At 42.4% G+C, this 27,741-nt stretch overlaps 3 protein-coding genes across 3 annotated transcripts; 2 read left to right on the top strand and 1 right to left on the bottom strand.

Annotated features, from left to right (window-relative positions):
- Window positions 1-37: 37 nt before the first annotated feature.
- LOC121618021 (limbin-like) lies at window positions 38-12,114 on the bottom strand. Its single transcript, XM_041953262.1, has 23 exons — window positions 11,615-12,114; window positions 11,163-11,238; window positions 10,685-10,866; window positions 10,234-10,290; window positions 9,896-10,082; window positions 9,660-9,760; window positions 9,442-9,507; window positions 9,198-9,332; window positions 8,916-9,055; window positions 8,106-8,430; window positions 7,618-7,857; window positions 7,321-7,496; window positions 6,875-7,034; window positions 6,593-6,769; window positions 6,164-6,459; window positions 5,771-5,945; window positions 4,954-5,097; window positions 4,544-4,771; window positions 4,199-4,431; window positions 4,026-4,113; window positions 3,673-3,848; window positions 1,100-1,201; window positions 38-886 (listed from the first exon to the last, which is right to left on the bottom strand). Exons 1-23 carry the CDS (start codon window positions 11,852-11,854, stop codon window positions 508-510), a joined length of 4,083 nt encoding a protein of 1,360 aa, XP_041809196.1. The 5' UTR covers window positions 11,855-12,114; the 3' UTR covers window positions 38-507.
- A 369-nt stretch (window positions 12,115-12,483) lies between these two features.
- On the top strand, window positions 12,484-20,636 carry LOC121621094 (ellis-van Creveld syndrome protein-like). The gene is made up of 20 exons (XM_041957412.1): window positions 12,484-12,899; window positions 12,993-13,106; window positions 13,328-13,414; window positions 14,171-14,397; window positions 14,512-14,596; window positions 14,718-14,816; window positions 14,949-15,077; window positions 15,191-15,352; window positions 15,479-15,695; window positions 17,185-17,333; window positions 17,563-17,661; window positions 17,740-17,952; window positions 18,092-18,201; window positions 18,393-18,594; window positions 18,727-18,957; window positions 19,080-19,215; window positions 19,571-19,673; window positions 19,800-19,926; window positions 20,038-20,134; window positions 20,221-20,636. Exons 1-20 carry the CDS (start codon window positions 12,720-12,722, stop codon window positions 20,367-20,369), a joined length of 2,916 nt encoding a protein of 971 aa, XP_041813346.1. The 5' UTR covers window positions 12,484-12,719; the 3' UTR covers window positions 20,370-20,636.
- A 1,864-nt stretch (window positions 20,637-22,500) lies between these two features.
- Window positions 22,501-25,599, top strand: LOC121624622 (major intrinsically disordered Notch2-binding receptor 1-like). The gene is made up of 3 exons (XM_041962420.1): window positions 22,501-24,498; window positions 24,829-25,047; window positions 25,405-25,599. The coding sequence occupies exons 1-3, from the start codon at window positions 22,501-22,503 to the stop codon at window positions 25,597-25,599; spliced, it is 2,412 nt and encodes an 803-aa protein (XP_041818354.1).
- The last annotated feature ends 2,142 nt before the right edge of the window (window positions 25,600-27,741 follow it).

Below are 27,741 nucleotides of genomic sequence, written 5' to 3'. Positions count from 1 at the left end.
CACAAGATCAACAAGGGGGAACCAAGGGTTTCCAGCCACACAAAAGTGTTTATTTTACAAAATGAGTTTCAACTGTTGCACATCAAAGATTCAACATTTCATGTGCCTGTGCATTTTCAATGTTTACCATCTTTACATCAAACCACAAAATATCCCAATATCTGCAGTTTTTCACATGATTAAGAGTCTTTGACACTAATGTTGTACACACTGAGACTACATAAAGGAAAAGGAAAAAAAACTAATCTGTAAAGTTTAACCTTTTCAGTAAATCTGTACTTTAAAAGACATCCATTCTAGACAAGAGCATTGTAAGTGATGAACTGGTGCAACACTTGTATGAAGCAAGGAAACAACTCTGGAGACAAATCAGCTGCCTTTACATAAAACTTACTTACATACATTCAGAAAGGCACAGAAAACCTTTTGCTACATCGTACAACTACCAGTTTATTTTGGATATTAGTATGATCATATATCAGCATAAAAACACAATGTTTGTAAATCTCAAGGTAGGTTTGTTGGAGCCACTGAGCATTTCTTCAGATTGAGGAAGTTCTTCTTCTTTTTTTTAGGAGCATCCACGCGGTCACATGATTCAGGTGGATCCCGAAACACAAAGAGCCTTTCTCCAGTGTGACGCTGCGTCGCATACTCCTCTGCTGTGCTGTGTAAAGTTTCATTCTGTGTGTCCACGGCCCTTTGCTTTGCAGTGGCACTGTGCTGCTGTGTAACCGTGCTTGACTTATAAATATGCTGCTGTGCTTTAGTAAAACTCGCCTCCTTTCCTTCCTCTTCAACCAGCAGTGGGGCAACATCTCTTGAAACCGAGAGACGGGATCTGGGGAGCAGTTTTTCCATCAGACTTTGCCTCTTTTCCTGGAGTCTGTGAGATTTGGAGGACAAAGGGTCTGTTGTTAGTGGGACTGGCTTGTTGAAGTGCTTACCTCATGCATGTGGTCACTGCAGCCCAGCCATGTAACTGATGACAGTTAATAAAGGATTTGTCTGTGATGTTGGTGACCACTGAACTACAAATTAGTCTTGATGATGGTGGAACATCAAGTCTTTATATAGCAGCTAGCAGAGTAGCACTCACCTCTCTCGTTCCACAGTGCAGCTCGGCATATTTAGCATATTTTTATGCACCACGTCTTCTCTCAGTTTGATGGGAAGAAGTCTGTTCCACCCCCCAGCACACCTGGTCAAAGAGTCATCAATATATTATAAAGCCTGTAACCGCGATATGATCTCTGCTTTGGCTTTGATTAAAAAAACAGTCAAGGATGCCTGGCTATCTGATACGCTGTAATGACTTTTCATTAGTTTAGAGGGAGAGCTTTGTGATCTTTTCCATTAAAGTAAAACAGATTAAATATTTAATCTTGTTCCTTGTAGGGTACAGCATGTTCGGCCGGTCAAGTTAATTAATAAATACAGATAATTCCTACTGCAAAATCTCACAAGGTTTTTTTTCTCCAGGGGAACGAACATTTCAGATTCAGACACAGATCAGAACAGTAAATCATGGGCATCATCCAGTTTATATGAATTTCTTGTACTTCTACTGACTTTAAAAACACACAAAGTACAGTACCTGGCAACTGTTTACAATGCTCACAAAAGCAGAACGGAAATGTACATTTTTGTCAGTAGCACCAACAGATGCTATTTCTTTACACTCAGGCTATTTCACAGATAACTGGTGTTTGATTACATATGGACCGGATGTCAAAAGCATTACCTCTGACCACACTTAGCTACAAATGTTAGGCTGTGTGTAAATGGTCAAATTGTGAGGTTGCACACTGTAAACTGGTGAATGCCAAGGAGCAGGAGGGCAGAGACAGGCAGTGAATGAAAGAAACACTACGAATAAACATTTGAGGCTTTTCTTCAGATAACTAAAACTTGATATTTTACAAGTTGACAACAGTGTTTAATGTTTGCCCAAAGCAAGGCAGACATTTGAACGGAGAAGTGTGTTAGGGGTACTCTATCAAGTATGGGTGTGAATGTTTATAATGTTAAAACATATTTAACCGATGCCCATTTGCATTTTTTAAAATAAATCGAGTCAAAACTAGAGGTTAAATCAGTTCAATATAAATGCAAATTTGGAGCATTTTCTCAAACACGACTGCTTGAATTTAAAGACTTAAAGCAGTTTTTAAGAACGAGTAAAGTCTATTCTGCAAACAAAACACAAAAACAAAAGAGCTGAGAAAGAAAAGAAAGGCATGTCTTATTATTCCAAACTGAGCATTTTCATTCCCTTGTCCTTTGGCCAGACAGCTCCAATCCAAAGAGATTCATGCATGAGACATTATTCATCAGTAAAGTAATCCAAACTCAGCGGGGGCAAGAGTGTTCCAGTGTAGCAGGAAGAGAAGGAAATTAAATGATGAGTGAAATCATTTATCTCTCCATCTTGGCTTGGGGAGAAGGACCCTTGTGGAACAGAGTTCAAACGGTATTTGTTGTCTAAAATTAAGACAATGCTTCCAGATGGGTTTGCTTGAGCCAGCTGCTGTGTTTCAACGCTGCTTTTATTAAATCAGTGACTTCACTCAGAAAACGACTTTCTTAAACCACAGAACTTGAATCGCTGACTTTGTGGCCACGCACTTTGGGCAAAAAGATTTTGATCGTATTCAAGTTGTTTTATTCTTTTTTCTTTAAAAGGGGGGAAAGAAAGTCGGCGACCAACTCAAAGCCCCGTCTGCAAGTTGGAAGAGCCAGACAAATTTTGCATAATGAAGGGTAATTTGTTACCTCGCAAGGCAGCTGGATTTGCAAGATCACGGGATCACACGAGGTCATGCAACATGAGAATCCATCTTGCAAGGCTTCAAGTTATGCACTTGTGGCTGAACCACAGTTGTTCGGACCAGTCATCGTCCTATAAGGAACTACTGGCAGCTCTGGGTGTGGTTTAGATGTAACGACAGCAAGAAAAGCTACTGTTTGTTGGAAAACAACAATGGCACTTCCTAAAGAGGTTAGCGTAGATGCTGCTATAGCATCAGTTATTCAGTACTGGAGCATATTTATTAAATGAAGGAAGAGCAAAGAATAGCACTAAAGGATTTTCTGGATGGGAGAGATGTTTTCACTCCTCGCCCAACTGGCTTCAGCAAGAGTTTCACTCTCCTTCTAAGTCATATGTAATAGATGGTGATAGACAGATTTATCCAAACAGTTCATATTATGTGATGCTCCAAATAGTATAGTAATAGCCAAATAAATACTGAGTTTCATGACGTGCAGTGAAGTGACAACAGTGACCAAAGCTTTGTAAGCATGAAACAAAGTCCTAGCACCATTTAAATCCTGATATAGTGCATCTTCTGTGGGATGCACGAGTGGAGGATTGTAAGGGCTGGAACTTGGCATGCTACTGCCTGTAAATCAATCATCCTAAGAAGTAATCTGCTGGCAACACATGATGCTGTTCGTCAAATCTACAGATTTTAAATTCAGTTGTCTAAAAGGAGTTAGATATATTCTGTGCAGATATTCTTTTCTTTTTATTATTAAAAAGAGGAAGATTAACGTAGAAAAAAATACACTACAAATCAAAATATATCCTTATTGTTATTACACCAACAATAATTAGTACCTCTCTCAACACACTCATGTGTAAAGACAGCTGCTGAACCGGGCTCTTACCCTGCATGTTCCTGCTCTGCAGATGATGAAACAGGGTGCTGTTTGGGGCAGAGGGCATCGGTGATGGAAAGGAGTTCACTTTCAGGCAGTGTGGGCAGGAGGAGACGCAGGGCCTCCAGGAGAACCTCGGCAGACACCTGACTCTGCTTCACCAGCTGAGACGCAAACTCCAGATCCTGAGACGAAGAGCAGGACACAGAGTCACCACAGAGCCACCTTAAGTACAGCTTCTCTCTACTTCCACTGGCACACAGTAGTGAGGATGTCCCTGTATTTTTCCATGGCATTAATACACTTATTTAACATACTGTTAAATAAAACATTAGAAAAATAAAGCTTTGATGAATTCAGACCTGGTCACAGTTTGCATAAAGTCTCCTGAGCCCCGTTTGTTCTTTTAAATCTTCCATGGCTTGACTGTTGGCAGTCATTTCTTGAGACCTGAAAACATTGTAAAATTTAACGGTCTGTGTCAATCCACAACATTCCTCATTGCTCCTGAGATGACGCTGGCATGACAGCTCACCTCTCAGCCAACAGTGCGATGACCTCTTCACACTTGTACAGTGCCTCCTGGAGGATGGACGTCATCCTGCAATCCTGCTGCAGCTGAAACAGCCGCTCCTCCTTGCTTTCCTCCTCGCCCTCATCAAAGCCCTCTCTCTGCGTTGGATTTGACCTGAGTCTGCACTGAGACATTTGCAGGATGGCCAACTCTGTCCTCTCCTTCTGAAGCTGTTGTTCTGCTTCTTCTAGGCCCTGTGGCAAGAGTCAAATGACACTCTAATTAAAGCCTACAAAGTTTAGCGAGAAGTCTCAGAGGAAACCCAAAGCAACACAGGAGTTAACTTGGGAGTCAGACATTGCCTACCAAGCAGTGGCTCTGTATACTCTGGGCCATGTCTTGTCTCTCCAGGCTCTTTCTTTCCCGCAGCTGCTGAATGAGCAGGCTGTGCAGAGTGAGCATTGCTCTGGAGGTCTCCAAGACTTTGGTCCTCCTCTCAGCCTTCTGGTAGTGGATGGTGGCCATCTGCATGGCCAGGCTGTCAGCCTGAGAGCGCAAATCATCCTCTCTCTCCAACTGCATCTCCTCCATTACCTGCCAAATTCAGAATGGATGTATTTCAGTTATCTTGTACGAACCCAAACCCCCCTGTGTGACACTGAACTTTAACACAGACAGTTGGTGCATAGTTTCTGCTACTGAATGAGCTTTATACACTGGTCTTAGTGTACTTTAAAGGGGTAACTAGAAAGAAATCACCAAGAAATAAGCTTTACTTTGTTCATGACACCACTCTCCATCTCCTTCTCCTTCTCAAACAGTTGGATTCTGTCCTCGAGCCTTTTTTGGAAAAGCAGCAGCTCAGATGTGCCTGTTTTCTGTCTGGCCTCGCTGGTTTTCCCCTTGGATAGCATATTCATCTGCAAAAACCACAATATCCATAAGGTGGTTGGGTAAAATACTCCAAGCAGTTAAGCTGTTATGATGATTAGAAATAAAACCACTCTGTGGAGCCCTTTATTATTTCTGAATAACAATGTGCACTCGTCCAGCAGCCACACAATTGAGGCTGATCTCAGTGTGGTTTGCACTGGTGGTCGCTGTTTCTTATTCATTTGAGAAAACATTAAATGCACCATTATCTCCTGCTGTAGTATATTACAAATGGGATCCTCCCTTTGAATTACATTTACAATCATATCATGAGGAGATTTAACACAAAGAAATGTAGAAGCATCATCAAAGTTAGCACAGAGACAAATCTGTGGATGTTGAACATGGGGGATTTACATTGGCTCATGTCTTGGAAAAGGAAATCATTTTGGATAACTTTTCACTTCATTAGTATTTTAGAGTGTTTCACCTGCATTTTCAATTGAATCAATTAGATGCTATGAGCAATAAAACTGGTGACTAAAATAATAAACCATTAGGAGTGTAATGAGGAAGCAGTGCGCCTTGCTGTCTGCCACTGTGACCTTTTAGTAAATACTACAACTAGCAGTAGCCAAAGTCAGACATTTTTCTAACCTTACTTACAGAGGTTTTCAGAAAATAACAACTGAATTCAATGATGTGTGATTATGGGTTCACCATCTGTGGCTCGCTCTCCTTTCTCCAAGCTGCCAGAGCAGTGTGGAGCTTGGTTCTGGAGACAGCGTGAGGCAGCACCAGGCAGCGGTCCATCACAGAGAGACACTTCTGGAACTCTAGTTTCATCCTGAGCCGGTCGTCTTCGCACAGAGTTAACTGGGATGAACATAAACAACTGGGACAGGAGGAGAAAAGGAAGACTGACAGATTAACACACCACGGAGAATACCACCATCGGATGTTCTGAACTTGTGGTAAAAATATAGTCTCAAATTATCCATATTCTCCATCTACGTCTCCCAAAAAATCCATGGTCATTGAGAACACAAACATAGACCTTTCCTTTATGGGAATCTGCTGAAATGAAATGGCAGCTGTTATTATATCACAGACCTGAAGAAAGCTCTGCAGCGCGCCCTGAGCTCCCTCTGCACCTGCAGCTCATTCTCCATGGCTTTCTGCAGAGCCTCCCTGGTGCAGCTGAGGGTGCGTAAGGCCGCCTTGCCTTCCTGGTGCAACTTTTCCTGGCCTTGCAGAAGAGTGCTTGCTCCTTGTCCCGCCTCTGGTTCTACCTGCAGTAGCACCGAGCGTTGCGCCCCTGTAGGTAAGAGTGCTAGCAGGGCCTGGGTTGCAGAGGGCTGGATGGCTTTTACTTCTGTTATGGCACCCTGGATCACACGCATGGTCACCTATAGAACAGGTTGATGATCAAGACAGGGTGTTAATCAAACTGAATCAAGCTCACTGGTATGTTTCTGTGTGGGGTTTAGGTTTAGGTAAGTAGGTCATGAATGTGCCTGATGTGGACTGTTAGAGTGGCACCTTGCGGATGTCAGCGGCAGCCTCCTCATCCAGGTTGTTGATGAGCTCTGCTAGCTCCAAACTGTGAGCTGTCAGTAAGCTCTGCCAACAGTGCAGGTGCTGGTCTACATCTATCCTTCCCTCCAGACCCTTGGACAGACCTGACAGATCCTTCTGTCTCTGTTTGTGGACCCGCAGCTGGAGAAGGCAGGAAGCAGGATTAAAGCTGGTACATATAGGTTTTGTGGTATCAATCCACAATGTATATATTTTGCAGATGTTTGGACTAAAATCCTAAAAGACCATGTCAGAGATGAGCTCCCGCCTCTTCTTAATCAGTCCACAGCGCATGGCTCTCCTCTCCTGGCTCAGTGCCTCATCCAGTCTCTGCCTCACCATCACCAGCTCTTTCTGGGCTGTCTCCTGGAGCTGGTCTATCTGCTCTGAAGGTATGATGCTCCCTCTGGTGGAGAAAGAAAGCCATGCCAGGTTAAAACACAACTCTGATCCTGCTTTTGTTTATATATTTAAAAAATCTAATATTATATTTCAATATGTATATGTCAAATATTTGTGTTCACACTCAAGCTTTATTCAAATCTAGATTTGTTATTATAAACAGAAGCAGGTCAGATTATTATTTTTTTTAAATGTTGTGTTCATACCGTTATAGAAGCTTACTTTGCCGCATTTATAGGGTGGTGTAATGGCACAATGTGAAATGACTGGTAACTACAATAGGCACCAACCTCCTGATGTGAGTAAACCAGCTGTCTAAATTGCTGGAGGTGCTAGAGAAGGTGTCAGAAATCAGGCTGTTGAGGCTGTGAAGGCTGTGCACCAAGAACTTTCTCTGAGCATGGCGTTCAGCTAGCACATAGCGCTGGTTGGCAAGGACCACATCCAGCACCTCCTCTAGCTGATCCTGCACAGAAAGGAGAAGCACATGTCTCATAATGTATTTCACATTTATGTTAGATGTACTGATTACCACAAATCCAGATTGCTGAAAAGAAAAAGAAAATAATAGAATTTTGGTCACACACTTGACAGGCAAAGTAATCGTGCTGAAGGCTCTTGGCTGTGCTCTTCTCCAACTCGCCCATCCTGGTGGCCTCCTCCACTTCCTCAGAGAAAATCTTGTGCAGCTCCACCCGGCGCCACTCGATGATCTCCCTCTGGACCTTCGCCGAGGCTTCTTCATGTCGGACCAGCAGGATGCGCTGGAGCTGACTCTGGCTGAGCTTGTGCAACTTCTCCAGGAGGACGCTGCAGTGGAGGAGCTCCTAGTTAAGTTAAAATTTGAGGTTTACTGCTTAGTGTTGGCATGTAATGAAAGCAATAAACTAAGAGGATTCTCTTGGATCTCTGTTACTTCCCAAAAAAGTTCAATCATCTCTATATTTCTATTTTATTTTACAGGTAAATACATCTTTTTGTTGACACTTGAAAATTATTTTCTTGCTGTTCTTTAAGTAAGAAAAAGCAAAAATAACATACACAATGCAAATCTTGAAACAAATGACATTTTTACCTGTTGGTCTGCATGCTGGCACAGCAGCTCAGCCTGGGCCTTCTCAGCAGCTTCTCTGCGGTGCTCTGCCTCCATCTCTTCGCGAGTCTCTAGGTTACACCGGTCGGCCAGAGCAGCCATGCGGGCCCCTCGCTCCTCCTTCAGCCGACCCTCCATACCCAGCAGCTGTCCATGGAGCACACTGAGGAGCCTCTGCTGGGCCTGGACACTGGCCTGGCCCCGGGACCGCAGGCCACCCAGCAGGGAGGACATCATGTCCTTATAGATCTGAATCCGGGAGGCCTCCAGGTTATTGGTGGCACGCAGCAGAGTAGACATTTCAAGGCTTACGGGAATAAAAAGGTAGAACAAGCAGAGTAAACTTGTACCAAGCTGGTTTTTGCTGAAGTGCATTGCAAAAAGCTAATAACATTCATTTTCCCTGGTGGATTTGACTATAATGTTAAACATTTGTGAGAATAAAAATTTTTAAATCAGAAAATGCCACAATGTTGTGTGAGGGAATTAGATGATTTAACGAATACTTATTTGGGTGAAACAGTAGTTCAGCAAGTGCCAGGACCAACAACCATTGTAACTGAATGTTGAAGCCAATACACAATTGCCTTTATATTAAGTCTTATGAATGCTAGATGCTGGCCTCAAAATAAACCAACTATATTAAATTAAAGGGCAGACTTCTGTTAAATAGATTGTGTTCATATGTGAATATGTTTTCTCCACAAGCATTTCTTTGATCGTTTTTCTTCCATTACAGGATATCAAGGCTTATGGAGAGATATTTAATTCCCTCTTGACTGATATACTCACTTTTCCAAAGCCTGGTACATGTTCTGGGGATCCTCCAGCACCATAGTGTCCACCATTTTGTCTTCAAATGTTGCCTCATCTTTTACCGTCTCACTCATGTTGCAGTCTGCATACTCTGGGTCTGAATCAGCTCTCTTTCTCTGAAGCAAGACCAAATATGCAAAGTGTATTAACATAAAACTGACAACACAAATACATACCATATCTACTTTTTTCTTTTAATGACACTTTGTTATTGTGATTAACTGGAACAACACACATAGATTTTTGCATTTGTGATACCCTTTGCTGAAGAAGGTTTAGCCTGGTTCTGGGACCTATCAGGTTCAAGGCCAGAAATCCCAGTGACAGCAGCACCAATGTGACCAAGAACCCCACAACAAATCCAGCAAAATGGACCCCATGGTTAGGATAAATCTAAAACAGTGGACAGAAACATCAGACTTCTCGAAAACAGTACAAGAACAAACACGAGATGCTAGAAGCTGCAGGTGTGTTTCTAGTTACGGAACTGTAAACGACTTACTCTGTCAGTGGAATTCACCCTCAAAGTAAGATTAGCTGTCAGTGGACCGAACATACTGACATCATTCTATGGAGTGAAGGGAACAATACACAAAAGACAGAAAATGTTCTTATTATACTGAAAATATCCACAACAACAGATTAATCTTTGGGTTTAGCAAAGTTGTCTATTTGCTTTTCAAGTTACAAAGGGCAGAAATAGGGCAGTAGAAAAAATACCTGTGAGGCGTTAGAGAAGGTGAGAAAAGCTGGAAGGTCCAGGACTTCACTCTTATGACTCCTTATGTGAGCAGTATAGTTGACAACAACCTGGGATCCAGCTAAAGAAGTAAAATCAGTAATGTTATTCTTCGTGGATGCAGCGTGCAGAAAATTCTAATATTTGACATTTTCAAAGTTCAAACCAGGCATGTGGTAGAATCATCTTTTAAAACATTTTTCAATCCCAAACATACCAGACAGTGAATCAATGGCAAATGTCTGGTAGCCTCTTTCCACCACCCTGCCTTCAGTTTTTAGGGGTACTATTCCAGATATGGAGTCCCGGATAGCCACCTGAGACAAGTTGGTGCCACCCACTGGGCCCATGTTATGAATCAGCAGGGAGAATGTCAGCTGAGGTGGATCCGTGTCAAGCTTCACCTGGGGACCACATGATTGAGCAGGAAGAATGTAAATCACTGGATGGTCTTTGGCATGTTCATTTGCAATTTAAAATCAGCCCAGCAAAATATGTTGAAATTAAACTCACAAAGATAAAATGGGCAGTATTCAAACAGTGATGCTGATATACCTGTGCACACTTGTGAAATTTAACCCCAAATGCAGCTGGAGGGGGCACGCTCTGAATCTGCAGAAACATTCAACACAATGTACAATTAGCTTCTTCCGACATGATAATCCTTATTTGAATCATGTTAAGTAATGTTAGAAATAAGTGTGGGGAAGGGATGTAATATGATATAATAATGCAACAGTTTATTATATGAGTGCCGATTCAACAAATGCTCGTTTTATAAAACCTTATTTTTTAAAACAACCGGGACCCAACAGAAACACATGAGGAAAAATCTATCCTATAGAAAACCATGCAAAAGAAAGATAAAACAATGCACATAAAAGGTTTCTCAATAAACTAAATCTCATGAATTACCACTTGCATTAAAGTTGAATTGTGTACCATACCTGCACACTCCATGAAAAGTCACTGTGTACAATGACCAAAACACCTTTCAGAAACACACCTGAGGAAGAGTGTGGCCCAGGTTGTATCTGGTGAGTGTGCTTCTGCGGCTCCGCACGTGCAAGATGTTTGTCATGTAGGTAAACAAAGTGTAAAAGGAGTGTCCCCATGGATCAGCAGGAGCTGAAGAAGAGAGTGGGCCCTCTGCACAAAACACTGTGGGCCCCATGACTTCCATCATACCTGTCAGGTTAAAGATAATGTGTTTGAACAGTCTGAGTACAACACAGTTTAAAAACGCTGAAATTGACAATTAATGCAAAAATAAAAACTTTTGTATTATTTTGTACTTACTGATGTACTACAGATCTAAAACTGTTTCTTCAATCATGTGTATATGTCCAACATTGGAATATATGATCAGATAATCAGACTAAATATCTATCATGGAGTTGTTTGTACAATTGTTCAGCTGGTGTTTGCACAGATATGAGTTGTGCTATTAACTGCATTGCTGATGTATAAAATTCCAAACAAACCATCCATGTGAAGCAATGTTAGAGCTGCTGCTTTCCCACCAGGGTCATGTTTCCTCACATGAATACTGGAGAGCCTCTGAATAACAGAAAAGGGGCATTTAGTATTGCATATTTTATATGTTAACTGCTTATTTAAATAGCTTTATCCAATGACAGCCTACAGACGTGCATAAACAAGGGGACCTCTCAGAGCCAAAGCCACATCTACTCATCACCAGTCATTCAAAATACTGGTTGCTATAATAAGGTTCAGGGACACAACAAAATGAACAATTCATTTCAATTTCCAGGCGAAGGAATATGTCTACACTGAAAAAACTTGCACCTGAGAAAAAATCTCAGGTGATGACTGAAAGACTAAACCTTCATAACAAGAGAGATTAGGGGCTGAAGTTACACCAATTCTAGGCTCTTGACTTGGAAAAGAAATATTTTTCCAATAGGCCTCTCACCTCCTGTGGCTCCGAGAACGGAAGAGGTGGTAGTGTTGTGTGCCATGATGCTTGCCCAGATGTACCGTCATAACTCGGCTGATGTGGAGCATTGGACTCCAACACAACGGCATGCTGAGTCTCGCGCCGGGTTACATTGTGACACCAATATGAAGGAGGTGGAAGCAAACATGACACTTGAACATTTAAGATAAATGACCATATCGTGACCCTCTTCGCGATGAAATGTACCTGAAGCATTCGTATATTGCAGTGCCACCCTCACCAAGGAGAGCCGCTAGCTAACGGGCTGCATTGTTTCTGAACGTTGCCACGGTTAAAAACCCGCGATGAAAACATTTTCCACAGCTTTGCCTTGAGAAATAACAACTGTAGCAGCGTTTCGAACGAACAAGAACATCTTACTTGTGTGCTAATAATTCAGGAGTAAGTATGGACGCCGTTTCAAAAGGTTTATACTCGAACACAAAGTCCAAAATCACTGTCGCAGCATAACTTCAGAAAACGTTTCCAAAACTTTGGAAGAACGGGCAAGTCCTCGAGAGCAGTTAAGAGCAAGTTTGTTTCTGGTCTTGGCTTTCAAATTAAAACGGCATAGAACACGTAGATACCTTAAAAATAGATAAATATGTTAATAAATAATAAGAATATATAGTGTTTTTTGCTACTTCCACACAGCATCTATGTCGATGTTATTGTGAAGAACAATTATCTCCTTTTCTACCACGAATCACTACGGCGCTTTAACATTGAAGGGAAATTCATCTAGCTTCCGGTGTAATTCTAGCTAGCTAAACTGTCTTCACGCAGTTTGGTCCTCCTCCGAAATCTTCGTCCACCTATTGGCTCAAATATACACCAAGTTTGTCGTTTCGGGGGAAAAGGGGTTTTGCTTGACGAAATTTCATGAATCGTAGGTGGTTAATAATTCTAAATGTAAAAACATTTTAAGCAGAAAAACATTTCAAATCGTACGCGAAGCAAACAGTGAGAACTGCCAGGAGCTAACGTTACTTTCGTCGAGTAGATACGTTTAACGTTAGCTGGATGTCGCCCTCAAAATGCTAACACTTAAAACGTTAGTTTTACTGCAGCTTGATGAGAAATGGCAGAGCAGGACCTGATACCGGGATGCGGCACAGATGTGGTGGTTAGTTTCGCCGAGTCGCTGCACGTATACACGGGACTTTTAACAGTGGCCACGGTGTGTGGAGGGCTTTCGGGAATATTAGCTGCTGCGCTGTTGTACGTCTTCTGCCTGAAACCTTTGCTGTTGACGAGACAAGTAAGCAAACAGCACGCAGCCTCGGTTTCATCACTTTTCATCGAGACACTTTATTCAATGCGAATGTTTATATTCTCCTGTATCATCCCAAAGGGTTACAACGCAAGGCGGCTGCTTGAACCTGATGATGGGGAAATAGACAACAACCAAAGTGACTGTATCAGCAACGGCAGAAAGGAAGCTCCAAGTGGCACCATTAATGACAAAGTACTGTTCTCTTTATCATCCAAGACAAGGTCCACACTGTTTGAGACTTTCTGTAGCTTTACACAGGTGGATGTCACAGTTCCATGAAATCTATACTATCAAAGTGATGTCATATACCTGGAAATGACTGCCAAACAGATGCTTCATTCCGGGTTGCCTATTTTTGATGTTTACTAATTAACTTCCCACTAACCTATTAAGTCTGTGTCCTCATTGCCCAGGAGAAGAGGCAGCCACCCATGAACAGTGATGTGGCTGCATTTGCATCTAGAGCAAAGGTGGTTTATCCCATCAATCAAAAATACAGAGTAAGTCTGTCATAAATGTACAACCTTGATTCCAGAAAAGTTGGGAGGCTATGTAAAACAGCAATGAAACAGAATGTGATAACGTGCTAATCTTTTTTTGACATATGCCCAGTTGAAAACAGTACAGAGACAATATATTTAATGTTTTACCTCATCATCTTCATTGATTTCTATGTAAATATATGTTCATTCTGAATTGGATGCCAGCAACACAAACAAGTCAAACAAGTTGGGACAGGAGTATCAAATAATGATTGTAAAAAGGATGTTACCACATGGGCACAGGAACACATTCGTAAAACCATTGTTGTTGGTAAACACAGTTTATTTGCAAACGATTGCATTCTGTTTTTATTTACATTTTACAGCGAGTTGTACAACATCTCACCACAATAACCACACACCTTTTGCCAGGTATACATAGTAAAAGACTCCTTAAAAATGACAGAAATAATGGCTTAAATACGTAGACCTGGGTCACTTATTTTATGAGGCCTTTTTATGTTTTTGTTAAGCACAAATAATTGTGTAAGGTATGTACTTTGACTTTAGAAGAATAAATAGTATTAAATAATTTGCCCACAGCACTTTTTAATCAAAGGGTTAACATCCAATCCAATCCATAGGTGATTGAGCATCATTAAGGTATAATATACTTTGTTGCCATCATTTAGTTTATGATTATAGCTGTCTTACTTTTCCAAACACTGAAATGAGATTGAAATCTTACCAACTACCTTTCGCTGTATCTGTCAGCCTTTAGCAGACGGAGCGTCCAATCCATCACTACACGAGCACTCCAAGTTGCCAGCAGTGCCTAACGAGGAGTCATCGTCCTCCTCCTCGGATGGAGAGTCTCTTAGCCAAGAGCAGGACAACGATGACAGCAGTCAGTTTATCTCCTCCTCGCTGGTCCCCAAGAGCCTGCAGAACCAGAGCTTCACCAGGGTCTCTCACTACCTTCACACGCTGACACAGCCGGGGTAGGAGCTAGTAGTCTGTAAATGTTAAACCATAATGATACTCCTTAACCTTACAACAAATATGCACAAACTCAAGTGTGTTGAAAGTCCTAAGATTCTTGTTTATCTCTGCAGCTTTGAAGGTAGGATCAGCCTTTACTGTTTGGCCCTGCAGGACATACAACAACATTGCTCCCAGCTTCAGGAAGAAAAATGTCTGGTGAGTTTTTGACTTTTTTTGTCTGTCACACTAAGAAAACAGTTATTAAGTATGTTTCTTTAAGCGTGTCAACGTTCATGAGGCTGTTTTATTCTCTCTTATTACTTTTTTCCTGCTATAGATTTTTCTTCAAATGGTGAAAATAATATTTAGCTGCCATTTTCCAAAAGACAAAAATGATGCTGACTTCTCAAAGAATATTCTTCAAATGCAAGAAAAGGTGAAGCCAGACATCTTTTACTGAAGTATTATGTATGCAGAATACATTCTTTTTGCTGTTCTTGATTGACTGTCCATAGAAACACTTACATTTAGATTTTAAACCATGTGAAAGTGTATGTTCTCATTTCAGGAACTGAATGAGCTGAAGAACCAGTTGCCAACAGGCCACGCTGCCAGTGAGAAAAATGATGATGCTCCCTGTACTTTGGAGGAAATAGAGAGAGCTCAGAAAGATCTTCTTGAACGTGGCCTTCAAGTGGTAACAACCGAGAGACAATTATTTAACAACTATACTAATCATATTAGTGTTAGACCACATTCATTTACACTGATAGTTCTGAAGGGAAAATTAATGTTCATGTCTCTTCGCAGTCCAAACGTTTCAGCAAGCAGGTGGAGGACTTGTGCCAGCATCTGCTGAGGAAGACCAGCATCTTCTCTCCAGATGAAGCCCTGGATTCAATTCTCTCTCTCATCCAGACTCTCGTGTTAGTAGATAGCCACCTGATGAACTCACAAGAAGCGGATCTAAAAGTAAAGCAGTAGGAATTTTTGGTTGGAATACCAATCATTTTGCATCATCACTTGTGTCATCATGTCAGTAACTGGATATAGCAAAGAAAATGTTGATCTGTATTTATTATTTTCCACTTCTCTTAGAGGATCCAGCAGAAGTTGCTATGGTGGGAGGAGCTGACGGGGCTTCTTCAGTCCCAACCTGCCTTGCTAAAGCGGGAAGTGTCTCTGAGGCAGGGCTTGATAGCAAGAACACTGGAGCAGCTCACCAGCGATGACGTCTTGACCTTTAGCCACATGGAAAAGATACTTTCAGAGGTTCAGGCAACTCTGACCGAAGGCCTTCAGCAGTGCACGGATGGTAAGACAAGTGAAGTGAAAAGTTCAGTTTCATCTAAGGAAATTCACTGCAAGGCACTATCAGGTCAAAAGACAATAGACGAAAGATGGTTGGAATTTTTCAGTAAGCTTTTTGTGGGTTAAGCAAGGTGATTGTAGTAACACATTTACCCAAATACTGACCAAATATGTGTGCCATTTTCTGACATTATACTCAACTAGTTTTCGGTGCCAGGTAGCAGTGGACAATGTCTAGCCTACTTATCAGACTTAAATGATGTACTCTCTCAAAATAGACCATTTTCTGGCAATCTTCTTTAGCTCCTTAAATAAGGTCAGGTTCTTTCAGGACAGAATAGAATATCATTTCTATTACTGCATCTCAGACTCTCATGCACAACCTCTCAGCATACTGTAACACTTGACACAGATTTTTGCTGCTGATCTACTGTGTGATAAAAGGCACGCTTATCATGTTTGATTTAACAGTTTCCCTCTTACAGGGCCCTTTTTCATTTTTTCCACATTCCGTTTTCTTTTTTCTCAAATTCCATGTTTTCCATTTCCATTTTTCTGAATTCAGTTTTTCACGATTTAAGGACATTTTGTCATCAGGGGGAGTGTTTAGTCATGTGATGGATGAATAAAACGTCAACAGTTCAATAAGAAAACATTCAAAATGTAATAAATATAATAAATGAATTTGGTGTCACACACCATTATTTTTATCAATGGATCTTCTGCCGGACAGCCTCTATATACAGCTTAAACACAGCAGGTAAGAGGGTCTGATGGAGGCTACTCTCACATTGAGATAATGCTCCTCCTGTTTGTAATGCCTGACCAGAACAGGGCATAGCTTTTTCATTTTTCCAACAGAATATCTGTCTTTGCACTAACACCCACAAAGTCTTCAACGAACTTGTGTCTTTCATTGACTGATGTGTGGTTCTGGTGGTTTGCTGGGTGATGAACTCTTGCTAGCATGCTGCCTCTCTCTCTCTCAGAGGACTTGTGCCCTAGTACAAATGTTGATTGATAATGAAGAAATGAAATCCTTGAAACTATTTAAAACAATAATTAACGATATTTTAATGTCTGTTAGAATCAAAGACATGAGCATTTGCATTCACATTCAGGAACCTCATAGGAAAGAGGTGTTTTTTCACTGTCAGTAGACCCTTTAGACAATAAAGCAATATGCAACAACAGGACCTTTAAGAAGAGGTGTCACTATAGATCAGAAAAATCTATCTGCTTTTGCCGTCTGTAACCACATGCATAAACCTGACCATAAAGTTAATCGCAATTCAACATCACAAAATAATTTGTGAGATGCATTAAAATCAGATACAATTTATACTTCAAAAAGTTGGTGTGCAGCTGCTTTTTTATTACAAGAACAATCCATATAAATGAACAGTTAGACTACAGTCATCCAGCTGGCTTTACAAACTGCAGTAATTTTGACAAGCCATGGCTCATCCAAAAGGTGATGGATTATGTTCCAGAGTGCACGAGGAAGACAAAGGAGCTGTTGAACGACAAGTGCAATAGAATGGAATCCAAGAGGAAGAAGCTTTTGAGGAGCCAGACCAAGGAGAAGAGTTGTGCCCTGGAACTGAGACAGGCTCACAATGACATCCAGCAGCTCACCAAGGTCTGAACATTTTGCTTCCCCTTACCTCAGTATGAAGATCAGGGATCAGGGAGTACATAGGCCAAGCAACTACTTCCTGCTTAATCGTCTTTTTTGGCTCTCAAGTCTCTACGCTCACTATCAGTCATTATATATGCAGTAGATGAAAAAGCAAACAAGGTAGAAAAACATCAGGCGCATATACAGTAAGTCCACTATTGTCTAAATGTGAGCTGTAACCTTCCTCCAGGTGTACCAGGAGCTGCTGATGAAACACAGGCAGCAGATTTGTGACTTGGAGCTGCAGCAGGACAACAGGGTGGCTGAGGCCCTCTGTGATCACTGGAAGGTAAGCGGTCGAATACTTTATTTTCTATGTGTGCATATACTTGTGCAAGTGTATTACTGTGTGTTTTTGTATCGTCAGAAACTCCGTGCTCACTGGTCAAAGAGGCTTGGAGAGCTATCCAAGGAGGTCTTTCTCACCTCTGTCCCTGCCCAGTCAGAGCTCTCCACTCAGCGCTGTGAGGAGCTGTGGCTGGACCTGGAGCAGGAGCTGGCTGCACAGCTGCAGCAGGCCGAGTGCATTACCAAGCTACAGCTGGAGGACATGAGGGCTCAGCTGGATAAAGATGGACAGGTACACACCATCTGGCAAATCGTCATAAGTTAATTTTTAAACATTGTTTCATGTAAATTAAAAGCAAGTCCATCTAAGAGTTAAATTGTACTAAAGGCTTTCCGTTGCTTCTACAGTAAGTGAGCCTCTTTTTCTGTAGGTCTGGAGTGAGGAGATGGCTCTGGTGCAGGCATGTCTCAAACATCTGAGTGAACAACAGATGAAGATCCTCCGAGTCATGGTGGCCAGACAGAGCTACACTCTCAACAGGTGAGATTGCAAGACCTCGGCCAAAAAGTATTTATGGCATATTGAGGGTGTGGAAGAAAACAACAATTAAATGTGCACTAACAACAGATTTACAGTACGGCTTTCTTCCATTTGGCCTTATCCACTTATGCAGTATCTAAATCAATTTTTATGAGTTACTCAGAAATGATGCAATGCAATCTTCTTCTCAGCCAAGTGGGGAGGTTGATAGAGAAGAAACATGAGCACCTGTTGGCAGCGGTGCAGAGGTACTTTGTGGTCAGGCACTTCTGCCTGCACATGCTGAAGGAGATGAGGCTGTCCAAGCTGAAGGCACTCTCTCAGACTGATTTTAGAGCTGGGCTGATGGAAGATCCCAGTAAAAGCCAGCCATGTGTCAATTCAAATCTCAAGGTGGGGAAAATGTATTTTTTTATTAATACATTTTTTTAAGCAGCCCAAAACAAAACCAAGTTGCTAAGCACTAGAAAGTACAGTATTTTTCAAGTTCACAGGAGATTGAACACTGTTTTTGCTCTGTACCAGTCACAGAATAGCAACGCCAGCCTAGCTGAGAGGCATCTGGGTCCAGAGAGTCAGCTGGTGGGCCACAGCTTCCAGCAGGAGTTCCTGTCTGAACTGGAAACAGGGACGGAGCTTCTTCAGAGCCATGCGCAGCTGGTGCTAGGCAACGCCCTCAGCCACGCCATCCAGCAGATGATGGAGACCCCGCCCACCGAGTCACAGACCTCCCCCAAACAGGAAGACGGCCTGAAGGTAGGGTTTGTTTTATTTCTCTTTGAGGATTATTTTATTAATCACTCATCAATGAGAATCAACTTTCTGTTGCTTTAGGTATGTTTGTTTAGCACATTACGGTAACATGTTTTTCTCTTTAGCACCACCTGACAGAGGCTGCCTCGGAGAGCGTGTATGTGACCAAAGACTCTCTCACCGCACTGGTCCAAAGCTACCATTCCCACATGCAGGACGTTATCAAAAAACTACACCAGGATCAGTCAGACATTAACTATGGTGAGACGATGACAGCACGTATGCACATGTCTACATCTGTATTAACTCTCTGTCACTCTGACTTTGATGTTGTTACAGCTGCAAACTTTAATAGATGTCAGCTGTTACACAAATGGATGCTACATTCACAGTATTTCATTAGTAAGTTAACAGACTAGATTACTAGCATTTTGTTAGATTTGGAGCAAATTATTAATCTTGTATGAGTTATAACCTATAACCTGAGTTATGTCATTATTAGCTGTTAAGGCAGCTTGATTTAACTGGACAATGGTATAGTGTTTGAGTAGATAAAACACAAGAAGTGACAAAGACTCCCTTGTGTTCATTTTTCTGTTGTAAACCTTTCCTTCAGAGGAGAATGAGAAACAAGACAGCAGCAGTCAGCTGAACAGATCCTTGCTGAGGGAGCTGGTGAACTGGGGCAAGAAACCAACCTCTGCTGAGTTTCAACAGAGGTACGACAATGACGCACTACACTACCTTTCTGCACTGCACACTTTTGTCAGGCTTAAATGGATGAAATACATGCAATTTTGGTTGTTTCCTTTTTTTTTTGGTGGTAATAATATATAATGTGTCAGGGTTGAACTCCACAAAAGGAAGGTGTTGGAGCAGTATGATCTGGAGCAGGAAATGATATACGAGGAACTGAGGCTGAAGAAAGTAGCCCAGGATCAGACCACGGAAAGGATTAAAGCCCAGCTGCTGGTTAGTATGTTTCCTGTCGTCTGTGCTTTTCTCCCTGATAATAGGTTTATGACTTGGTTTACAAGCTTGCATTGTTATTGTCTGTCAGCACTGTGTTTCTGTGTCCATTAGGAGGCAGAAGAAAGCTTCATAACTGAGCTGGCAGCTTTGGCCCGGGTTCCACTCCACAGTCCGGATCCAGAGCCCAGCGATGACGAGGACAACACTGGTGAACACCTTTACCTCATATAGTAAAAATACATACACGCCTCTCCTGTGTCTGTGTCTGTCCTTCATGATTTAATTCTTTCACAGGTAATGAGAGTGCTACTATACTGGACCTGCTTTCCCTGAACCCAGCGTTAGATCCAGCCTTGAATCCTTCGCTGACTCCAACAGTTGTAACTCCAGCTGTGAAGTCAAAACCAAAGAAGAAAAGGGAACGAGAATCTCATCTCATCTGAAATCTTAACACAGTCTTATATATTCCAACAATAATGCCCTGAAAAGAATTTACTCTTATAAAGTAACTACCACTACCTGTCTGTTGTACCAGTTTTGTTATTAGGATGGAGCCCTAGGTTTGTTTGCATTATGCAAGAGGGATCTGTCCCTAATTTATGTGTAAATGGACTCTTCAGTCTGATTGGAAATGTTTCTGGAGCTGAAAAGTTGCAACAATAACAAAAACAGTATTTTATGTAAATACCATGCACTATTAAATAATGAAAGCCTTCTCATTTTTTTGTACTTTTTCCACCTGGTATACAGGAGTATTCTGCTACAGGCCTGACAGTAATACATTACTTCCCCACACCTACACCTACATTGCTTTTCATACCACGGCTCATTCGCTGCATTGATTCCCAGTGATCCCTGAGTACAGGGGATGATGGATGCGGTGCTCTGTGAGTTGTTAGGTGAATTAGAGATGTCCAGTCTGATTGTAGCAGAGTGCTACTACTCAGCGATGAAAGCCTTGCCCTTCTCTTGCTCTAATGGGGCTTTAAGTACAACCCTTTATGGATGATAATGCAGAGTAATGGTGAAAAGTGTGGGATGGCTGAAGTCTGGCAGACAGTTCTGCATGAAGCCAGCAGTCTAGCAGGCAATTTACCCTAGACCTTATGGTTAACTGTCAGTCTGGACTTTTAGGAGTGTCAATTAGCAAACATCAATTTTTAATCTGACCCTTAGTCGTACGCTCAACTTGCACACATAACCAATTATTGCAATGGGACCCTGAGAAAATATGCTCCTGGACCAGACCCACTCATACACACCGGAGTGTCCTGCCAGGAGTGTGTGTCAGTCGACAATGTATCAATCGGAAATGTAGGTGCACTGTTGACTTTGCATGTATAGTCGCTGATCTGTGGCGAGGGGAAACCGTTTGGATGTATTTTAAGGTCCCTTAGGGGCCTGCAGGGACTTGTGGGAAGATGACCTGATTTCTAATTTTCTCCTCTCCTGCCTGGGCTTTCGGCTAGTCGCTGCTACAAACGGAGAAGCCCACGAAAGGAGTGTGACAGTATGAGCCGACCCGGATCCATCTGGAATATGGCCTCGCTGTTTGCGTAAAACAGGATTTTATTTGTCGTTTTTCATGGACGCAGCCGTGACTGTTATTTTCTCTCAATAGGTTCAGGTAAGTGCAAATGCGACCAGGTTCACCTTCGTGTGAGCTACACCTTTAGTAAGATGTTTACAACCCAGATTTCATTCGCAGGACTGTGATTGATGTTGTCGCAGCTGGTGCGCAAACACAACAGGGGACTCGCAGGACAGACTGATGCGCCTTTTCCAAGAAAATGTCCCGTCCTGTCCTTCATCCTCAACTCCTTTTCAAAGGAGCCTGGAATAAAGTTACTAAAAGCATATTAATGCATTCATCGATACATCCTGCATTTGTTCAGTCAAGTGGCGAGTTTGCCCTGAAGCTGTTAGTAGAAACGAGAAGATGAAAAACGTCCAGTGAGGCAAAGATGTGCGCAATGTGACGGCGTCATCAGATCAGATGATCGGTTATTTTAGGGCCTAAAAATAAGGTCGCTTTCCAGATTCCCCCTCAAAGGGCTTTTTCCATCCGAGCGGAAAAAGTCTGCTTTGACTGATATATTTCCGTCCATTTCTATGCGGACTAAATCAATCTGAAACCCTGCTGATGGTATATCTAAGCGAAACTTCTCATCTAAGACAGTCAAATTTATGTGTGTATTATTACTACTGTTGTATGGTTAAGTAATACACGGAATGCATTGATAATGATATATAATAATGAATAAATAAACAAATATTATACAGTGAGGGATAATGTCCAGTAATGGTTTGTCATTATTGCTTAGTTATTCTTAGCAATGTGTAGTATTAATACACAATAATACACAACATACTATTATTAATATATATTATTATCTCACTTCAGATTGGATGTGGGACTTTAATGCAATCATGTTTGTGTCTTCACATCTTGTCTTAGTGACTTTTTCTGTGCTCTATAAAGCACTTTGAATTACCTTGTTTTTGAAAGCTGCTGTACAAATAATGTTGCTTTGCTGTGCTAACTGCCCTCTCCTCCCTCTCAGGTGAGCAGCCATGGCTAACCTGCAGCAGGAATACCCTGGGGTCCTTCTGGGGATCCTGGAGGAACTGGCCAATATGCGCCAGTTTCTGACTTTCCAGGACCTTTGTCGCATGGTCAGCACCCGCTTTGACCTGGAGCACCTCATCGAGCTCAGGAGTTTGCTGTTTGCTGCTGCCAGCCGGGACCCCTGTTTCCCGGCTACTCTCTTCAGAGACCGGGTTTCCGCCAGAGGCCAGGGACTATCACCCATAGGCGTCGCTGCTGACATTGTAACTATATTCAATCTTATTCAGATGACGGGTGGGGCCACTGATGACGGCCAACCAATGAGAGCCCAAGCGGTCCTCCCTGTCGACCAGTCTCCAGGCCCCAGCCTGCCTGGAATCCACCAGCTGAACATTTATGGTCGAGAAAAAACACGTTCCCACTCTGACTCCAGTGGCAGGCCTATCGACCAGCACTTGCTGTTTCCAAGATCTAATTACTCGGCCCGCAAGCGAGCAAGTCTTCCCCCCGATCCGATCTCACTCGTGTCTTCCCCTCCAATCCGGGCGAGGGCTGTGTCTTTCGACTTGCCTCACACAACACTTTTGTACCCTAGTGGTCAAATCCCCAACGAAGTCATGAAGAATATCTACCTGCCCCTGGAGACGGACAGTGAGTCTAGTGGAGATTCTGCGCCTGTGGAGGTTTTCGAACCCGAACAGGGATCATCTGTCGACCAGAGGAGAAACATCTTTCGAAAGGACTTCCATAACCAGCCGCCTCTGATCCCCCAGGTGACCATTAACAGTGACTCTCCAAGCCCCAGCACGGGGCAGAAAGGCTTCGACAATCAGAGCTTTGAAATGATCCCAAATCCTTACCCCTCACCAACAACAATCCACCAATCGCCAGAGCAGCGGGCTAAACATGAGAGCCTTGACGACCTACAGGATTCAACTTACTTTGGACCTGGGTCAGTCCCAGAGTGGTCCCCCCGGCACCTTCAACCTCCCAGGACCCAGAGACCCATCTGGAGCAACAAGAGTCACAGTTTAGAAGACCGGATAAGCCGGGAAAGCATTGGACTGGGGATGGAATCACAAGGGGGGCAACTTCCAAGACGATCAACCCCTGCTATCAGCAGTTTGGGAGAGTCCTCAGGAGGTGAGAGTGGGGACAGTGGACTGCCAAGTGGAGGAGATGCAGTCAAGGCTCAGGGAACCCAAACAGATGCACCGGACCCCCGGCGCCTCCGTAGCCTGGTGCATGCTGATCGCCTCTCCTTCATGACCTCATTAGACGACCCTGAGTTTGGTGAGGATGACATCAGTGCCATCTTCCGTTTCTTAGATGACATAAGCATGTGTGGTTCGACGGGAGTCCTGCACCCCAGCGATGGATCGGCGGCCATTAATCAGGACACCCCTGAGGCCAGACGTGGCCGCTTAGGTCAACTCCAAAGGCTGTTCCACTCTCTGGAAAGCAGTGATGATGGGCTCAAGGCCAGTGTCTGTAAGCTGCTGCTCCGTATGAGCCAGATAGAAAGACAACTGGAATCACTGAATGATGTTAAGTCTGAGATATCTCAGGTACTGTCTGCTCTGCAGCGACTGGATGAAAAGATCCAGCAGCCTATCAGTAGTGGTGGACAAGGCACCAGTGGGAGATGGCTGGAGCCTCTCAGCGGTGTCTCCTCCTTTATGAGCCACCCTCTAACCCCGTCTGAGTCATCCGAGCCTCAGCCTCTGTCTGCATCTGGGCATCTGTTTCCAGGGACCAGCACTAGTAGTCTGGACTGGAGCCGATGGAACACTCCTGGGGAGCAAATAGAAAGCAGCAAAAGTCAGGCTGATTCAAAAGGGAGGAAAGAGGGGAAGAAGGATGCGTCGTCACGTCGTGCCTCCAAAACCCAGCCGGAAGAGAAAAGTGTCTCTGATGCCAAACAGCCAAGTGCTTCTAATTCTGCAAGAGACTGGACAGTGTCATTCTCGAGAAGTAAAGATGGCAAAGCTTCACATGGACAGGTAGAGTAATTCAGATGAGAGATGGGTTTCTCACGATGTAAGCATCAGTTCTTAAACAGAATCCATTTCAACGGCAAAAGTACAGTGTTTGCACCATGTGTAAATCCATGCTGTGCAACCTTATAATGTGTTAGGCCTGTAGCTTGCCCTGTGGTCTGCTGGGTAGACACATTTAGTGGTTATGTGTCTAATCATGTGGTCGGTTGACGAGCTAATCAGGCCACTGTTTAATATTGTCTACTTTGCCTGAATTTCACATTGTAAAAGTGTAAATAGGTATTGTTGTATGTACAGTATATATAAAATGTGTTTGGACTGTTTTTCTTCCAGGCAGATCAATCAGGCAGCACCTCTAATCTACTGTCCCAAAAGTCCTCCAACCTGGTGGAACAAGTGTTTAACTCGTCCCTGTTCCGTCACAAAGACAGTAGTCTGACAGGTGGGCTCGCCTCTGGTAAGATCATGGACTCCAGACTGGCTGAGGGGAGAGGAAGGCCCATATGGACTGTAGACGACAGAGAGGCACGAGTCACCCCTTTGGATTTACAAGTAAGACTTATTGACTTTAAAAAGGGCTACAGTTTGTCATTTAATTACATTCTGTTTCCTGCCATGTCTCCTATAGAAAGTCAGTGATTGATCGTAGTCTATACATGGCTAAATGGGGCCAAATGGTTTCTGGATTGTTCAACTAAGACATATTTTTGATAAACACATCATGCAAGCTCAAGAAAAACAGAGTAAAATGCAGTCTTGTGAAATTAAAATAACCTCAAAACAGATGAACGATGCACAGCACGAAAGAGCATTTGATATTTAAATTTCTTGAATTAGATTAGAATTTGCTTTTAATCCATATGAGTTATATCACCTCTAAAATTCTTTAAATGGCATCATGTTCCTCAGGCCCAGGAGTCTCTGAACCCCAACAACATGGAGTTCTGGATGGACGACATCTACACTCCGGGCTACGACGCTCTACTCAGGCGTAAGGAGGCTGGCCTCCGCCGGGCCAAGGTCTGCAAGCTGCTTGCACTCATTGGCACTGCAGTGGCTATCATTCTCATCATCGTCATTCCCATTTGCACCATGGGGTCGTGAAGACCCTCACAGAAAGTTAAACAAAATTTGATTTCTTCATTATCAGCAGCTGTGCTGTACCCAGGAACTTGCACGCCATTCTCGTGGGGACTAATAGATGAGAGACTGTGACAGTAGACCTAAGGTTGGATCAGTGATCATTTAACATTCAGTACCTCCTTACACTTCTCTGCATGCAGCAACTTTATTTATGACTCCATAAAAACTGGAGGATTCAAACTGTAGCTTACTTTGAAACCACTCCCTCATGCAGTTACAACAAATTGTAAATAATCTCCAATGCCAAGTTTCTTCTCCCATTTACTGTCACCTATTTCATGATTTTTGTTCTTAATAATTTCAGGTGGCTGCAAAAGGAAGTCAATAAGGATGAAGGTTTTAAATCTAAAACAACTCTGAGAGGATATGTTGAAACTATAATACTGAGCTGTTTCAAAAGCATCAATTTCTTTTATTTTCTCTTTTTGTCAGCTCTTTTCTGGGAAATGACACTGTTACAAATGCATTGTCAAACGGCTTCAGCCTTGAGCACTGCCTGACTCTTCCTTGCTGTTCCCTTGAGAACACCACAGGGCTTATCTCCCTTCTATGTATTATAATAGTTTTATCAGTACATAAGAGTTTTACATCTACAGTTTATAATTAGTAATGGATTCTGTGGACAGGAGCAGCATCTTTATTTTCTTTTAGTTTGAATGTTCTTGTCTTTCCTTTAAGCAACAAAGTATTATATATAAAGCAAGCTTAAATCAAGAAAAATATTTTTATAGAGTTCCTTCCCATTTTTCAAACTGGAAAATATTAGGTCTTTAATCCACTCATGAATGTGTTTGGGGTGGAGTGTTTACTAAGTGTCAGTTTTCAAAAAAAAAAAAAAAAGGACGATGAAAATCTTGTTGTTGTCGAAGCAGTGAAGGAAAGAGGGAGCCTTTTTCCAGTAAACACTCTTTGAGAGATATATTCCACTTATAATCCAATTGATGGGATGTTTGAGTGCACCTATGCACATTATCTTTTCCCTATACTCTTTGGCCAGAGCGTTTCCACAGATCTGCAGACTCACTTAGCACCAACAGATTCATCTGGCATCCTTACACAGATGATGGAAGTAGTTTTGCCAGTGGTGTGCCATTCCATTTTATAAAAACATCCTGTTAACGCCGGACATATTATATTTAAATCGACTTTTGGTGCCAGACTGTCAAATCTATCAGGGGGTTGACAGAAAAGGAAATGTACACTTTAAAAATACAATGAAAGTCAATCTAATATTTCTGCAATAAAAACCACCTTTGTGAAGCTGGAAATGTTCACTTTTTGTTAAGATTCTGTCAGGAAGGTGTTAATTGAACTGAATAAGAGACACACTTACAATAAATTGTAATCTAATACAACCCCATCAGAGACACAGTTTCAGAATAATTAGTATTATGTTCAATAATAGATAAGCACACTTGTTCATTTATGGGATTAATACCAAAGTGGACAGAAACAATATGGGGATGTTGGGGAAAACTATATCAAAAGCTTCTTTGCTTTATTTGTATCCAGACCCTTAACTTCCCTTTGCTTTGTGAGCACAAACACGCACAGGATGTATAAGAGGGTGTGTTCTGCTTCAATACATCCTCCTAAGTAGATGTATATCTGCCAAGTGTTCCCCATGAGGCTGTTTGTACATCCATTACCCTTCCAATCGTGCCACTGAGGAGGCCTAACCCTGTTGTCAGCACATCCTGCAGGTGCCTCCTCTGAAACTTCAGTGCATTGGAGCCTCCTGATACTTTGTTCACTCATGAGATGCACTTATGAAATCTGAACCATCTTGTTGTCGTATCAATGCACCTTGTAGACAGACAGCTACAAATCTGTGAACTCATTATTCAGGTAAACACTCTGTCCTAAAAAGTGCTTGTAAATCAAAGAAAATATGCGCAGGTATTACAGTACAAGTGACTGGTGTGCAACGCTTTATATGATTGTGGGAGTGTATGTCGCCTTATGCTGCCTTTCTGAATAAACTTGCAAATTGGTAACGTGCCTTTCACAATATGTTGTCTGATCTGATAAACAATAAATTAAGATCTAATTGCACGATGTTATAATCACATTCAAAAACATAATGGTCAATGAAAAAAATGT

Source organism: Chelmon rostratus, chromosome 2 (genome assembly GCF_017976325.1).
Source record: "Chelmon rostratus isolate fCheRos1 chromosome 2, fCheRos1.pri, whole genome shotgun sequence".
Lineage (NCBI taxonomy): Eukaryota > Metazoa > Chordata > Actinopteri > Chaetodontiformes > Chaetodontidae > Chelmon > Chelmon rostratus.
The sequence above is the reverse complement of the archived record's forward strand: the minus strand, read 5'-3'. Positions and strand labels throughout refer to the sequence as shown.

Bases quoted from the DNA above. Each gene is read 5' to 3' on its own strand.
- LOC121621094 (XM_041957412.1), top strand. From the start codon at position 12,720: ATGGCAGAGCAGGACCTGATACCGGGATGCGGCACAGATGTGGTGGTT. The intron at 15,078-15,190 runs GTAACAACCGAG...GTCTCTTCGCAG, and splicing joins TTGAACGTGGCCTTCAAGTG to TCCAAACGTTTCAGCAAGCA. The intron at 15,696-17,184 runs GTAAGACAAGTG...ATTATGTTCCAG, and splicing joins CCTTCAGCAGTGCACGGATG to AGTGCACGAGGAAGACAAAG.
- LOC121618021 (XM_041953262.1), bottom strand. From the start codon at position 11,854: ATGCTTCAGGTACATTTCATCGCGAAGAGGGTCACGATATGGTCATTT. The intron at 9,333-9,441 runs GTAAGTCGTTTA...CCACTGTTTTAG, and splicing joins GGGTGAATTCCACTGACAGA to ATTTATCCTAACCATGGGGT. The intron at 1,202-3,672 runs GTAAGAGCCCGG...CTCTTTGACCAG, and splicing joins GCAGAGCAGGAACATGCAGG to GTGTGCTGGGGGGTGGAACA.
- LOC121624622 (XM_041962420.1), top strand. From the start codon at position 22,501: ATGGCTAACCTGCAGCAGGAATACCCTGGGGTCCTTCTGGGGATCCTG. The intron at 24,499-24,828 runs GTAGAGTAATTC...TTTTTCTTCCAG, and splicing joins GCAAAGCTTCACATGGACAG to GCAGATCAATCAGGCAGCAC. The intron at 25,048-25,404 runs GTAAGACTTATT...CATGTTCCTCAG, and splicing joins TCACCCCTTTGGATTTACAA to GCCCAGGAGTCTCTGAACCC.